This window comes from Mytilus galloprovincialis, chromosome 9 (assembly GCF_965363235.1).
Source record: "Mytilus galloprovincialis chromosome 9, xbMytGall1.hap1.1, whole genome shotgun sequence".
NCBI lineage: Eukaryota > Metazoa > Mollusca > Bivalvia > Mytilida > Mytilidae > Mytilus > Mytilus galloprovincialis.
Window position 1 is genome coordinate 84,098,154 of NC_134846.1, and position 16,194 is coordinate 84,114,347.

At 32.0% G+C, this 16,194-nt stretch overlaps 2 protein-coding genes across 2 annotated transcripts; both read left to right on the top strand.

The window, feature by feature from the left end:
- The first annotated feature begins 1,545 nt into the window (after positions 1-1,545).
- LOC143046191 (fatty acyl-CoA hydrolase precursor, medium chain-like) lies at positions 1,546-5,760 on the top strand. The gene is made up of 3 exons (XM_076219230.1): positions 1,546-1,677; positions 3,169-4,700; positions 5,467-5,760. The coding sequence occupies exons 2-3, from the start codon at positions 3,169-3,171 to the stop codon at positions 5,657-5,659; spliced, it is 1,725 nt and encodes a 574-aa protein (XP_076075345.1). The 5' UTR covers positions 1,546-1,677; the 3' UTR covers positions 5,660-5,760.
- Positions 5,761-8,945: 3,185 nt separating this feature from the next.
- On the top strand, positions 8,946-15,084 carry LOC143047082 (GDP-fucose protein O-fucosyltransferase 3-like). The gene is made up of 6 exons (XM_076220048.1): positions 8,946-8,999; positions 9,593-9,656; positions 10,782-10,903; positions 11,718-12,121; positions 13,649-13,823; positions 14,508-15,084. Exons 1-6 carry the CDS (start codon positions 8,973-8,975, stop codon positions 14,973-14,975), a joined length of 1,260 nt encoding a protein of 419 aa, XP_076076163.1. The 5' UTR covers positions 8,946-8,972; the 3' UTR covers positions 14,976-15,084.
- The last annotated feature ends 1,110 nt before the right edge of the window (positions 15,085-16,194 follow it).

Consider the following 16,194-nt stretch of genomic DNA (forward strand, 5'->3'; position numbering starts at 1 on the left):
GGTGACAAATATTTTTCAAAACGTTATGACGTTCCATTTTTTTCAAAGAATAACATATCTGTCTTTGGTCAAATCGATACCGTTAGAAGTATTTAAAAAAATCTTAAATGTGCATTTCAAACTTTAATGTTCATTTCTTGCCGTTTTGGGGGGTAACCATAACGTTTTTGGCTTTATTTGAGTAGGAATTAATTCTTTCAATGGTAAAGTTAGATTTTTCTAACCATCTTGAACTATTTTGCTTCAATTTGAGCCCCATTATATAAGTATATGTGGATTAAAAAATCATATTTAAATTTTTTAAATAAAAAACGTTTGTTTCTTCAAAATTGCAAAAATGTTCAATTTTCAGCAGCATTTTTTGCAAAAACGAAATCGACAACATATATTTTTTTTTGGCAAAATTTTATTCTCTGTCAATTGAAGAATAAAATATCTTAAAGGGAAAAAATTCTCACCGTCAGAAATAAACTGTTGGATATGCCCTTAATTATAACCATTCTTTTTATTTACGAAAATTTCATTTTTTTCATTATAATGAACATAAAATTTCATACAAAATGGAATTGATATATGAGTTGATAATTTGTTTAAATTTAGTTTGTAATATATAATAAATCTTGAACTTTGCTTTCATGTATTATCATATACATGCATTGTTATTTAACTGTGAATACTTTTTAGGTTCGGTACATCGAGTACCCGCTTAACGAAATGCCCGTGCACATACGTTTATATAGTACTATTATATATTCTAGGAACGAAATAAGATGTATATTTATTATACAAAACCATGAGTTAGAAAAGAATTCCAAATTGTATGTCGCAGGAGATCGAAATTTTAATTCACGTAGTTGACAAATATAAAATCTTTACTATTTAGCTAACTGAGAAACACAACAAATATTTGTTTTTGCAATTTACATTGAAGTAATTAAAATTTAAGTTGACAATCATAAGACCATCATAAGTCATGTCGCGAGGGGTCTTAAGTTTAAGACAAAAGTTATGACAAATCGTAACTTGGGACACTTTCGAAAACATATCTTACGACTATGACATGTCCTAAGACAATCATAAGACATGTCTTAGTCATAAGATACTTTCGAAAACCAGGCCCCAGATCATTCAGATTCATAATATGATATGTTTTTTTTTATTTCACATGCAATCAAATTTTCAATCTAAATTTACTCGTTGGGATATATTTATGAAGTTAACCTGATCCAAAAAATAAATAAAAAGAAGCGAATCGTGCAATATTAAATTTTGCACATCTTTAAGAGTTTCTGTATTTGTTATTCAAAAGCTTTCCGAACTGGTGGGTGGGTGTTTTAGACCTGCTATTGTTAAATCTTGTATTTTTATAATTAGATCTGATAAAGTATTTTTGTTACTTTTGTCATTTGATTGCTGTCTTATTGACACACGTTTTTTTTTGTTCTTAGATATGATACATTGTAAAACATGAAATGTAAACAAGATCTAAATAAAAGACAGCGCTAAGGCCAGATAAACATTTATTTAGAGTAACACATTTTGAAACATCTTGCTTGCTTCTCATCATAAGGTCATTAAAGAGGACCAGAAAGACAAATATTATTGTCTCCATATATATAATCTTCATTATTCAGTGATAAGAAGGATATACTTGTACGCTATTTTTTAATTTGTAAGGTATGTAGTTCTTAAATATTTAATTTTTCGAATCACATGATATAATGAACAATTCCGTTTAGTTTCATTTTATTTAATGACTGTCGACTTATAAAATATTAATGAGAAGTTGAAATAGTATGAATATAACGTCGATGGGCTTCTAAAATGTCGTATATGACTTTTGTGGCTAAAAATACTTTTTGACACTAATGGTCTGGGCGGGAGGAAATCTTTGGTATTACAAAATAGCAAACAGTTAGACTAATCAAAATGTGTGAAATAAGACATATTACAAAATTGCCAATGACAGTTGTTTGTAAAATTTGCTTCCAAAAAGTTGTATGAATACTTGAAAATCGTTGTAGAATGGCTTTGGGAAAAAATAATTGTACATTTTTTATTTCTGTGAAAATAATTTACGTTCTTGAATAATCCAGAAATGTCAAAGTTTTTATTTCACTGCTTTTTACAAAAATGTTCAAGTTCACATACGACATTTTGGAAGCTTGCATTTTGCCAAAATTTTCAAAGCCTGTTTGTGAGATATTTTTTTATTGAAAAATTTGTAATTTACAACATTTTAGAAGCCCAGCGACGATAAGGAGGTGTTGTATGATTTCCAATGAGACAACTTTCAATTAAATTTCAAAAGAAGTGGACGTAGCCATTAAAGGCAACAAGGAGAAACCCTAAACGATAGTGTTGGCTTTTAAATGCTCCGACATGAAAAATATACAGTTTAATTGAGAAAATCATCGGCCTAATCTTTACCAAAAAATGTACGAAAAACAAATAAGACTAGAATTGCCATTGCAAGCAATAGCGGATGTCACCCTCCCCCCCCCCATTGCCACTAAGCGGCAGCCATTTCAAAAACTTTTAACAGTGAATGCACATATTTGCATGGCAATACATCTTTCTGTAAATTTTCAGTACATTCAGAGCATTTTATAAATGTTTGACTTTTTTGCAGTTTCCATGGCAACGGTGGCCATTTTGGAAATTCCATCTTCAAAAGTCCCATCTTGACTTGCCAGTCTACAAACATATTAAGTTTCATCAATTTTGGAGCATTTTGAAATTTTTAAAAATTTTGACATTTGTGATGGTTCCTATGGCAACAGAGACCATTCCCAAAATTTAATGGCATATACCACATTGGTACATGGGAGGGACCATACCATCAAAGTTTCGTTAAATTTGACCTACCATTTTAAGAAAGAAATAATAATAATAATAGGGAAAAAGAAACAGAGGAAAAGCAATATGTCACCCGACATTGTCGATCGGGTGACATAAATATTAACATGAACCATCGACAATTACTCAACTACAGCAGGAGCGGGTGGATCCAGCCATTTTGAAAGTATATGGATATACGTTTTATGATAACTAGCCATTAATTTATAAATTAAATTATGCATATTTTTTTTATGCATGTGAAAACATCAAATAAATTTATTTTCTTTGAAAAAACAGTAAATTTAATTCTGAGAAAATATATTTTAGATGAGACCTGCTACTATGGAACATTTGCTAACGTTTGTGTCACTTATGGTTTCATCAGTGAACAGTGAATATATAGTTACCGTTCAAACAAATCTTGGTCCGGTCAAAGGAATCGCATCAACAGTATCATTTGACAATAACACACACGCTTATACTGTTTTCAAGAAAATACCATACGCTAAACCACCAGTCGGAGATCTTCGATTTAAAGATCCAGCTTCATATGGTCCATGGAATGGAACATTAGATGCAACACAATTCGGTCCATCGTGTTATCAACAATACACTCCAGGCTATGATGGATTTTTGCCAAATCTAAAGCTGAGCGAAGACTGTCTATTTTTGAATATTTACGTACCTTCTAGTGCCTCGGTTAAAAATAAAAAATCAGTTATGATATGGATTCATGGCGGTGGATATGTTGTTGGACAGGGTATGTTTTACGACGGTTCTTTCCTAAGTACCATTGGTGATGTGATTGTTGTAACTTTAAACTATAGGTTGGATGTGTTTGGATTTTTTACAACTTCAGACGGTATGGCAGGTGGTAATTATGGTTTCAATGATCAGAGAAAAGCAATTCAGTGGGTTAACGATAATATTGAAAGTTTTGGTGGTGATACACAATCCATTACTTTGTTCGGAGAATCGGCCGGTGGATTCAGTGTAGGCTTGCAAGCAATATATCCAGCAAACAAGGGACTTTTCCATCGGGCAATTGAGCAAAGTGGTACAGGTAACAGCTTTTTTTCTGATACCCCTAAACATTTCTTAGGAAGTGAAATGGTAATTCAGTCACTTAACTGTAGTAATGGTACGCCGTCTGAACGAACATTGTGCATGCAAAGTAAAAGTGCTGAAGAAATTCTAAATGCATCGATATCACTACCCGTGTATGGTTCAGGGTCACTAGATATTCATGAAATCAGTTACTGGGCACCTTATTTCAAAAAGGACCCAAGGAAATTAATGCGAAATCCGCGTTCCCCTGCCGTTGAGTTCTTTAGATCGTTAGACGTTATAATAGGAACATGTGAATCAGAAGGGTCATTATTGCTGCAACAACTGGAACTATTACAGAACAAGTTACCCTTCAACATATCACAAGGTATAACATCTGATTTTATGTGTAAGCATATTGTTCAGCCACTTACTGAAGATTTATATAATAACAATACTGCTATACGTAGTGCTATGTGTCAAAAATATCAAAATAAAAGCTCAATTGCTGATCAAGGACAAAATGTTATAAACTTGTTTAGTGACTTATTTTTCCATAGTCCAGCAGTACAAAGTTTGAACATTCATGCCATAAACAATAATACAACTAAACAGTTTCAGTATGTCAACGAAAGACGATCTATATTTTCGAGTTTCCTCGGCCGTTACCCATGGTTTAAGGGAGCAGGTCATGGTGATGATTTACCATATATTTTCCCATTTCAATTACCATCATTGCCCTCTGCAACCGATGATGACATTTCTTTCAGTCTGAAGATGATGAAATATTGGAGTAATTTTGCAAAGACTGGGTAGGTACAAATTAAAAAAAAAATCATATATACATGATATAGTTATAAACAAAAAGATATGTATGGTTAAAAGTCAATAAGACATAATTGAAACAAGATGCATAACCTTTTGAGGAAACAATTGTTATATACACCATTGCTAACGATTTGTATTTATAGGCGACCTTTTTGTATGACTCTTTTCGAATTTTCAAAAATGATACCATATTTTGACATAATTATCAAAAAAGTATCTTTTTATGATAAATTCTGAATAATTTCGTTCATCAAAAAGAATAATTTACATGTTATGTATTTCTACATCAATATTGTTTGATTTAAAATATTAAAATAAAATATTTATTTATGTTACGCCTGCTTGGTAAATTCGTGTGCGACAACCGTATAAGAATCAAGTTGTCACGAGTAACAATTGGCAATGTTTTGTTTGAAAACAATAACCTGAGAGACATGATTAGTGCAACAAATGTTTACCTTCTACTTAAAATTATTAATTTTATATCTTGCTTCTTTTACTTATTCATCTCAAATATCTCATCACAGCCAGCAGGATACTGTAAAAGATACTGTTTAATACTGTATTTATACAGGGATGCTTCCAAATAAATTGTTTAGCACAAGGACAAATTATTTTGTAAAAATAATGATGATTAAAATAATTTATAATAAGAAAAAATAAATAATATTATTTTCTATTTCCGTTTTATTTGGAATGACCATTCAAGAAGATATTTAAAAAGAAATCCTATATTTCGTATTGTTTTAGGAATGTCAACGGTAATGGTGTACCAGAATGGCCAGAGTATGACCTTGTAACAAAGAAGTATTCTCTTCTCGATGTCAATCCGGTGATACAGAATAACTTGTACAAAGACCGAATGGACTTTTGGTTAACTCAGATACCAGCCTTAAAATCTGGAACAACGCCTTGTACTACGCCAGAGTGTATATTTGGATAAGTGGACTATATAAAACTGAGTTTTACAAGTTGAAATAATGGAAACTAACAACGCCTTGTACTACACTAGGGTGTATATTTGAATAAATGGATTTATAACCAGATTTGTAATAACATGAGCGACACGACGAATGTCACATGTGGAGTTGTATATGCTTACCCTCCCGGAGCACATGAGATCACCCCCAGTTTTCGGTGGGGGTTCGTATTGCTTAGTCTTGAGTGTTCTATGTTGTGTTGTGTTCTAATATTTGTCTGTTTACAGTCTTTTTCTCTTTTAGCCATGGCGTTGTCAGATTATTTTCGATCTATGAGTTTGACTGTCCCTCTGGTATCTTTCGCCTCTCTTTTAAAGCAATCTTCTAAATAACTCTATTGTAATAATTGAAACACATAATTATGATATAAATCGTTGACGTTTGGTCATTTCTTTTGTCTAGTGCTTTTTTCCAAATATTTCGATTTCACCGCCATTTGACATTAAAAATTATGAAAAATTAAAAATATAATGGTACGACAAATGAAGGCAACAGTAGTATACAGGTGTTAAAAAGTCGTATATATAGATTTAGAATTAAACAAATCCAGGTAACAAACTTAACCCGAGCTTATCACATTAACTATAATAGGAAAACCAAGGAACGAACTATTTGATATCAACTGCCATATTCCTGACTTGGTATAATAATAAAACGATGGGTTGAACCTTGGTTTATGGCTAGCCAAACCACCCGCTTATATGGCAATTTCAAAATGACATCACCACGTGAGATAATTACAGCACAAAACAAACACAAGAAGGCTCATCACAGAGAAATGCACAATTAAATAATACAATAGTCGTTACAACATGTAAACTGCACAATAACAACAAACATCTTTCATTAAAGACAAACAGCACAGGACATCTCAAACAGTGATGTAATTTTGTAACAAATATGTAATCTTGAAATTCATACAATTGTTTTCATACTTCTAGTCGAATCAATTATGATGGTATTGTAAGGCTATTTAAAATAAATGATGTGACGACGTCATAATAATTTGGACAAACACAATACTTTCATAGACACATTGTACGGATCAACCAATACGTGATGTTGTCCGTAAAATATACGGAGTGGCATTTCTAATCTTTCCTCCTCATAACCCTTTTGGATACGAACATATTGTATTTAAATTTGAAAAGTTAAACAAAAGATATATATTTTGGTTGTAGTCGATTATATGTATTTTAATTCAAGGGAGTGATATGTCGAGGAGGCAAATACAGTAAACAGACATAAAACACCATGGTAAAAAGAATATGAAAAAGTGACCGGTTTACAAAACACTGCATGAAAACTTATAGTTTGCACATAATGACATTACCTATAAAATATTATAGCTCTGTCTTTTCCATTTTTTGCTTTGTGAATACCAATAAGTCTGAAAATTTTGTGATATATTCAATCCTTGATGATAACTAAAATCTTGTATTGATAGGAATTTAGAATGATAGTAACAGCCATATTGCAGTTGGCAGAATTTTGTTTTGAAAGCTTCATACGAATACACCTCAATCGTGTGTTGTGATGTTTATCTAATGCCGTCTGCATAAAAAAAGATGGGCATTGAATGTAACTTGAAGTCATATGTCATATTTATTTGTACTTCTGAATTGGGTTATTTCCAATTATTGCTATGTCGTCTTCGCAAGTGGTGGCATAGCAACTTATCAAACCGAACCCTCCGACACGTTTTGAGTCTACGAAGTTGTTAAAAAGATGGTCAATATAAACTAATAAAATTCAGCTCTTAAATTTTCTCATTTTGTTACACCTTGCTCAATATTGAATGCGTCTAATATATCTCCTTACTGTATGTTTGTCTTGTTTTCTGTCTATCGTTTTGTTATTTATATGTTTATTTGTATGTATGTTTGTTTGTTTTTTGTTGATTTAGTACCAATCCTATTATTTGGATTTTAGACTAATAAAATTCGTATTCTTATTCCTTTGAATTTAACCTAAGAAGCAGCTTCACGGTACATGTTATCGATCATTCAAATGCATTATACAGAAATACCTAAATGATAGAGTCTTCTTATACTTAGATTTGTATCTCAAACTACTTCAAAAGCAGATTTTCCGTCTAGCATACCATAATTCTACTTTTTTTTTAATCCTTAATTTCTGTTTTGAATTCATCCATTATTCGGGATGATATAATAAGCAGTGTTTTTAGAAAACCCACGCCAAACGAGTTTGTTATTACGTTACCTGAACGCTTCAAATTCGGATACAATAACTTTAAAACGGCGAATTCGAGGTAGGAGTTGTTTTATTTTGGATTATATATAAGTAATCGAACATTTGTTGATTCAATCATTTCAAAATGGTTGTCCCTCCTTAGTTACGCCTGGTCAACTGTGGATTTGACGGCAACTTTTAGCCAATGAAAAAAATTGTTACATACAAATTGCATTAGAATATTATTTATCTGTTTGTCTTTTTCATTTTAAGCCATGGCGTTGTCAGTTTATTTTCGATTTATGAGTTTGACTGTTATCTTTCGCCCGTCTTTTGCTATATGACGTAAAAACTAAATTGTCGAAAAAAAATCATTTATTCAAAATCATAAAATGCAAAAATTCATTTTGCAAATACAACATATGACATAAAAGTTTATCTTTAATCAAAAATTATCACAAATGATTTATGTTAAATCAACATACATATCTACTTCTAAAGATAAAATTATGGGAGGTATGCGGGTGGGATGTTTTGTTGGGTACATTTATATAACAGTGCTTTACCATACACCATACGACATCAGCAACTTAATAAAAATAATCAGTCAATTGAACTTCTTTACTAACATCAATTTACGAAATTTACGAAATGGGACACCTTGAAATAAAACACGGTTCTCAAAATATTTACAATCTTGGCATTTTGCAATCCAATTGATCGGTAGTCAGTGCTGGAATGCTGCACGAATGACTTTGAGCAGTCTGCTACATTTTTGTACCAAGTTGTTCCCCTCCAAATATATATTTTCCGTTTTGTCTGCAATCTTTTATGTTTTCTAAAATTGAAATTAAATGTACTGAATAAGTAAAAAGTATTCATTACAGTTTTTATACAATGTGCTGTCTTTAGCATAAAACATTCAACATGTTATCAGATTACAGCGGTTTGTTTATTTCGGATTCAAATCACTGATTTTCTGAAGGTTTTAAAATTAACAATGCGTTTACTTTTACAAAATCACTATAAATGGGAAGAATATTTCGTATCGTAATTTTTTTGTTATTATTGATTTCAATTTTTATGGGTTATTTATACGTTTCTGTTTTGGTGAGTATTACTACGCATTCTTTTTTTTCAAATTCAAGATGATTGTAATGTTACTTTCTGACAATTTTGAGAGGTTTATCGTTCTTGTTATTCCCTTTTTGTTATATCTACCATTTGTAAATATAAAAAAAAACTTTTCATAAAACTCAGGAAATTCAAGTTATGTGTGAGTTACTGTTACTTTGCGAACTATATTTCAACGAAATTCGGAATAACAAAACCAATTTGATAATTTGGAAACCTCCGTAGGACTAAAATATTATTACCATACATTGTAGGGGTAGCATTTTTTTTTTAAAACAAGCAAAACTCTTTTAGTTGTAAAAAAACCTGTTTCTCCTTATCAGAGACAAAACGCTGGCCTGTAATTGTACACATCTTTGTCTTTTTGGAACATTTATTTGTCCATAATTGAAAGTTTACCACAGCTAAGTATTTCTGGATTTCTATATTACTTACTTAATTACTGCCCTTGTATGCCATTAGCGTGTTGGGCAATAACGAAGATTTTCCACTTTTTGCGGTGGTTGGCAGTTTTCTGTACTGTGCCCATGTCTGTATGTATCAAAAATAAATAATCAAATGTTTTGCAGCCTCCTGAATTAAAGCTAAGACTTGGTTTTCATGTTGAAGAACAGTTAAATCCAAAAGGAGAAGGTATGTTTGACCGACAGAAATTGTGCTATATTACATATCGTATTCTAAACATCAATTGAATACACAAATGTGCTTATATAAAAAATGTCATATAAATGTTAATACCGAATATTGAATAACAACACTCCTATAAAAAGAGACACCGTTGTAATCCTGAGAGGTCTGGTCCGAGACCACAATTGTCGTCCCTTGATTTTCGATTTTCGTTGTTCTTCGTTGTTCTTGTTCACGAATATAGTCCCTAGTGTTGAGAGTGGGTTACTTGCCATTAATTTGTATACCCCTTCCAAATTTATTTCTCCATGTTTAATGCCTCAAATTGCAAATAGGGGGGTGAAATTACACTGTAAAAAAATTTGGGTCCAGAATTTTAAAGGAAAGTAGTGATTTGGTCCAGCTGAAAAAGGTTGAAAATTAGCACTTCGGAAGCTGTCAAAAGATTTCAAGACGCCCTAAACATAAAATTGTCCATATTTTGAGTTAGAGCCGCTGAAGTTTTCTATAATTTTGATATAATTTGTCCCAAAAGTAGTACAACACACTGTAAAAGTTTCTTTGAGAAAGCGCAGGTGGGATTTTTTTAATTTTCATTTATGTTCTAAAAGAAATGCACTACGAAATAATTGTGTTCTCGGACCGTCTGATCTAGTGTCTCATGATTGGGTGATGGTTGATACGTGTGGAGTAGGATTTGCTTACCCTTCCGGAGCACCTGAGATAACCCAGATTTTTGTGGGTTCGTGTTGCTTAGTCTTTAGTTTTCTATGTTGTGTCTTTTGTTCTATTGTTTGCCTGTTTGTCTTTTTTTAATTTCTAGCCATGGCGTTGTCAGTTTATTTTCTATGTATGAGTTTGACTATCCCTCTGGTATCTTAAGTCCCTCTTTAATCTGTATTTAAAAAAAGACATCACATACCTGTTTACTTCATTATAAACATAAAACCGATTTTTTCATCATTCTTAATAACCTATCTGACGCCATTTTGGATTTTCTAGATAGATTTTCTGAATGAATGTGTTCAGCTATCTAGATCTATTTCGAACCGTACTTGAAAACATTTATATCATTTTGAATAAAAAATTAACCCATCAGTATGTGCTTTGATAATAATTATACTTTTGCAGAACCTTTAATTATATGGTGGAGTTTCTTTTCAAATGACAGTACAAGTTTTTATGCAAGCTGTGAAGATGTTAAATGCTTCATTACAAATAAAAAAGAATACAAAGACAACCAAAGAAATAAGGTATGAAAAGTATGTGTATGCCCTCGCCGCAGCGGAGGAGCATTTAGTTTCGTCCTTTTCCGTCCGTTCCAAAATTAATAGGTAAACGCACTCTAAACTCTAAGTTTGCTTCAACCAAATGTTATGGTTACACACAATACTTATTTCTATAAAACACAGGTCAAGTTCGAACTTAGGTGAAGTACCCATCCCACGCATTTTGCATCAAGTAGTTATCTACATGCATAACAAAATTTCAGTTTGAGGAAATTTGTGATAATATTACGGCTTTCATCTATATATATCGCGCTAAATGTTACTGTTGGAAAAACATTGAAGAAAAAGGGACTAAATTGATGCTATAATGACGAACTGTAAATAAAAATAGCAAAACACTAAGTATTCAGACCATAAAGAAGCCATACCACCAAAGTCACAATTAACCGGGTGTAAATTAAGGTGCACATACATTTGTAAAAGATCAACAGTTTCTGCTCAACTAAAAAGAACTGAGTCGTTAACGGAAAACTTCTCACCATACGACATCAGCAACTTTATAAATAAATCGCTCAATTGAACTTCTTAAACAACAATAAAACGCAGTACAAAAATATTTACCACCATGACATTTGGGATGCCGATCGCTTGGTATTTGTTCGGATATTTAAATGAAAAAGCTGAATACCTTAATAAAAGTAGTTTTATCTTCGTTTTGGTGTACACTGAATTGACTGGGAAAGTCCTGCAGTTAGATTTAAAGCCTGTAAAAATGATTCCAGAAGAGATACAACAAAGAAAATTATAATAATTCTTTTCGCTAAATACTTTATTCCAGGCTTTCTTGTTTGATGGCACATTTCTTAAGCCAAACAACCTTCCACTACCGCGTCAACCAGATGATTTATGGGGTCTATTTCAAGAGGAATCCCCTAAAAATAACTACTTACTTTCCCATTCTGAAGTCATGGACCTATTCAATATAACCAGCACATTTAGGAGAGACTCGACTTTCCCAATACTGCTTCGTGATGTACAAGGTATTGACTGGTTAGAAAGTAGTAGATATTTTTTACCAACGCCCAAGAAAAACAAATACTTAGCAGAACTATCTGCAGTAGTATATGTGCATAGTGACTGTAATCCGCCATCTGGAAGGGATGATTTTGTCAAAGAGTTGATGAAGTATATTAAAGTAGACTCCTACGGAAAATGCCTGCATAACAAGGACTTACCTAAAAGGTATGATAGTTAAAACAGACACATCATCTATTATTTTCATGCTTATATTTATGTTAAAAAAAGAGGGAAATATTGACAGTGTAAAAATTTTGTCTCGGTCATGCATTTAAAAGCAAAAAAGTTGTCTTATTCTTTGAAAAAGGAAAAAAACACAAAATTTTTATTTTTAAGATGTATCTTATTTACAATATACATCTGTAACAGTAAATTTTGAATCAATACTACAACATAGAAAATGGCGTTGTATCGATCTCTTAACCACACCGTAGAGACTGAATTGAGAAGTACATATAATCGTTTCTTTTATAGACTAGACCGTTAGTTTTCCTGTCCGAATTGTCATTTTGGGGGCTTTTGTAGCTTGCTGTTCGGTGTGAGCAAAGGCTCCATGTTGAAGCCCGTACCATAGCCTAAATGGTTTACTTTTTTACAAAATTTGACTTAGATGGACAGTTGTCTCATTGGCACTCATACCACATCTTCTTATATCTATTAACAACACTTCTGTAGCAATCGAATAAATAATAAAATTGAGAATGAAAACGAGGAATCTGTCAAAGAGACAACACCCCGACCAAAAAGCAGAAAGCAGCCGAAGGCCACGAATGGGTCTTTAACACAGCGAGAAAATCGCGCAACCGGACGCGGTCTTAAGCTGGCCCTAAACAAAAATGTGCACTTAGTATAATTCAGATGTTTTGTTATCAAGTCTTCCAATTTGTTGAAAAAAATTGACAATTATAGTTCATACTTAAGCTTGTTATGCAACTTGAACGAAAATGCATCTTGAACGAAAATGAATGTCTGCAACATCTTTTTATTATCTGAAAACAGCATAGAAGACTTATAGTAGATGTCGCATGATTCTTTCCGATAAATTTGTATCACTGCAGACTTTATCTGTGGATATTTATTCAGATATCTTAGGTGTAAATTTATGTACTTTTAGCTATCATTGAATGACATACCGATACTAATTGCAAATCGTAAAAGTATGAATTGTTTATTAATTAGTCTATAAGAAAACCTGCAATATTTCTCAGCGTTTTGTTTTGTATAATGAATGCAATGTAGGTTCTCGGTGCATTTTGGGTCTGTGATTTTGCAGTAGGTTGTTTTCTATAGATTGTTTTACCATTTTCTTAAATGGTCTAAATTATGTGACTAACATAATACAGTGGAGTTAAGTTTCCATCTTTTTAACAGCATGACGAACTGTTTGGGGTTTTGGTTTCGAGTTTCCAAGCTGATCTGTGTATAGTTGCTGGGAATTGAATGTGCTTGATAAATCATTTTACAATAAATAGATATATGAAACAAAATATAACATGTATAATTTCAGAAGCATTTTCGGATATAATCAACAAATAACTATAAGTTAAAGTACTGTCTAAATGTGAAAAATTAAATTCAATCTAGTATGACTATAAGATCACATTAACCATATACGGTAACCCTTAAAAAATCATACATGAAATTATTTTGTTAGAAACTATATAAAAACAAATATTTCATGAATATTTTTAGTCTAATAGATCCCCTGCCTGGAATGTTTGATACAAAGTTCTACAAGCTAATGGCTAAATACAAGTTCACCCTTGCAATGGAGAATTCTATATGTGATGACTACATTACAGAGAAGTTATGGAGACCTTTACACCTTGGTTCAGTTCCTATTGTTTTAGGTTCTCCTAAAGTACAGGTATGAAAAGATCATGTGTTTTTTAAAAGTAAACATAGGCACAATTGATCTATGAATTGTGTGGCAAAATGAAATGCTTTTTGGTGCAAATCCAAAGTTCTGCAATGTCATTCGCACCCATTTTGGCGTCACCTGGCTCAGTAGTCAAATTCAAAACATTTTACAGTTATAATATACTGTATGAAATTAACGCGAAAAAATACCTTTATGAAGATTCAGTTTTAGATTTGATGGTTGTTTGCAGCTGACATATCCCCAATTAACGGTGGCAACTACAGTACTGTTACATTGTACAGTTATTCCTTACTTCACATTTGGTTCCATTCCTATGAATATGTTCTCGTATAATAATCAAATAGTAATAGACTGCACTAAGCCGTAACTACTTGAACAAGTTATTTTTGACATTTTTTAAACCTTATCCTGCTGGTATATCTGTTAAAAATTGAAAAAAACGCATTATTAATTCTTTCCGTCTGAAGCACTTACAAACAGGATATAACAAAATAATTCTGGAAAAGCGATCGTGTTATCATGAATTCAACAGCAATTCATTTGCACTCATATAGTAAAGGTTCCTTCTGTTTCTAAATCAAAACAAAACTATCTTCTGATTTGTAACTTCTTTGCAACAAGAATAATTTGTATAGGATGATTTACAAATGGGTTAATTCTATTTTCCAGGACTTTCTTCCATCAAACCATTCAGCTATAATAATAATGGATATAAGCTCACCTAAGAAAATAGCTGATTTTATAAAGCTCTTGAACAATAATGATGACATGTATAACGAGTATACAGCATGGAAGAAGACAGGAGTCACCAATACATATTTAAAGAATGTTCTTCAAAAACGAAATTCCATAGATCCCCATTTGCGTTTCCAGTGTAATATTTGTAAAATTTTACATGAAAACAAAAGGAGAAAAACATCAGGACTTCCTATTTTTAGATACAGATCAAATCATAGTCATTACGGGTGTCCTGGTCCTGTGAACTTTGATCCCAAAGTTAAACCGAAACCTTTTGAAAGCATATATAGACATTTATATTATCAGTCTGTCTTTGAGGCTAAGGCTGTATACCATTTTGCCAAGCTCAATCGTAAAGTAACTTCAAATGAATTCAACGAATACTTATCTAGAATGTAAAGCAACGTCTAGTTAAAGTAAGACTATAAATAAGCGTATCCGGTCTCATATATATACAGAAAAATATTGTGGCATATACCCTTTGGAAAGTAAAATATTATTATTGTTATGTTTATGTTTTCTTTTATCTGACAACTCTTAACACAAAATAAAACAGGTTTAATACACCATTTTTCCAGGGATTGACTGTACCAAGTAATAAAGAATGTGACAGTTGTTTAAATTTTATTGGTTGGTAAAGTCTAATGTTTCATTTCGTCAGATTTTAAGTACCTACATCTTTTTTAATTGACCTTGGAGTTCGCTACTTTTGATATTAACATATACTTCCGTATACATTTTTAACAAGTGGTCACTTTCACATCTATACATGAAACACCCACCTCCCACTGGCGAAAATCCCCTTCCAAACCGTGGTTTAATTAACTTTTATCAAAAGGCTTAATCATACTATTCAATATTCATTTATTACATGATTGATTTTTTATGTCAAACATAAAAATACATCAATCTTTATCTAAGTAACATCTGGACAATATACAGTGTAAACTTTATCGTATGAAATCACTTTAAGTTATTTTCATTGAGGGGGATATAGGCAATAATCTGCAAATCCATATTCTTACAGTAATAAGGTCAATCACTTTGAATGTCATTGACTAACTTAACTGATCCATTCTAAAGATCTTTAAAAGTCTCTGTTCATTTCCTACTCAACTTCGTACTTTATTTGGCCTTTTTAACTTTTTCGGATTCGAGCGTCACTGATGAGTCTTTTGTAGACGAAACCCGCGTCTGGCGTATATACTAAATTTAGTCCTGGGGTGGTGTTCTCGAAGCTATCTTAGGATTAGGACGTGTCCTAAGTCTATCTTATGACAAGTCTTTGTCCTAAGTCGTGTTCTCGAAGCTCTCTTAACTTATGACATAGAATGAAATTCAAAACAGTGTGGCTGTGGCCATTGATTGACACATTAAATTGATCCATTGACTGGGACAATTTAGGTGAACGTTTGTATGTAACGATCAGTGCTCACTATGTACTTTTTAAAGACACTTAAACTATGGGGTCACCAAAGGTTCTCAACACCTTAATAAAGTAATTCGAAAAATTAATCAGAAATAACACGATTTTTTTATTTATATCAATTATATAAATCAAAACATAAAGGTTATTCCTGATTAATTTTTTCGAATTATTTTATAATTAAAGGCGTTA

Excerpts from the sequence above, each read along its gene's own strand:
- LOC143046191 (XM_076219230.1), top strand. The coding sequence starts at position 3,169 with ATGAGACCTGCTACTATGGAACATTTGCTAACGTTTGTGTCACTTATG. Across the intron at positions 4,701-5,466 it reads AGTAATTTTGCAAAGACTGG|GAATGTCAACGGTAATGGTG; the intron begins GTAGGTACAAAT and ends GTATTGTTTTAG.
- LOC143047082 (XM_076220048.1), top strand. The coding sequence starts at position 8,973 with ATGGGTTATTTATACGTTTCTGTTTTG. Across the intron at positions 9,657-10,781 it reads GTTAAATCCAAAAGGAGAAG|AACCTTTAATTATATGGTGG; the intron begins GTATGTTTGACC and ends ATACTTTTGCAG. Across the intron at positions 12,122-13,648 it reads AACAAGGACTTACCTAAAAG|TCTAATAGATCCCCTGCCTG; the intron begins GTATGATAGTTA and ends GAATATTTTTAG.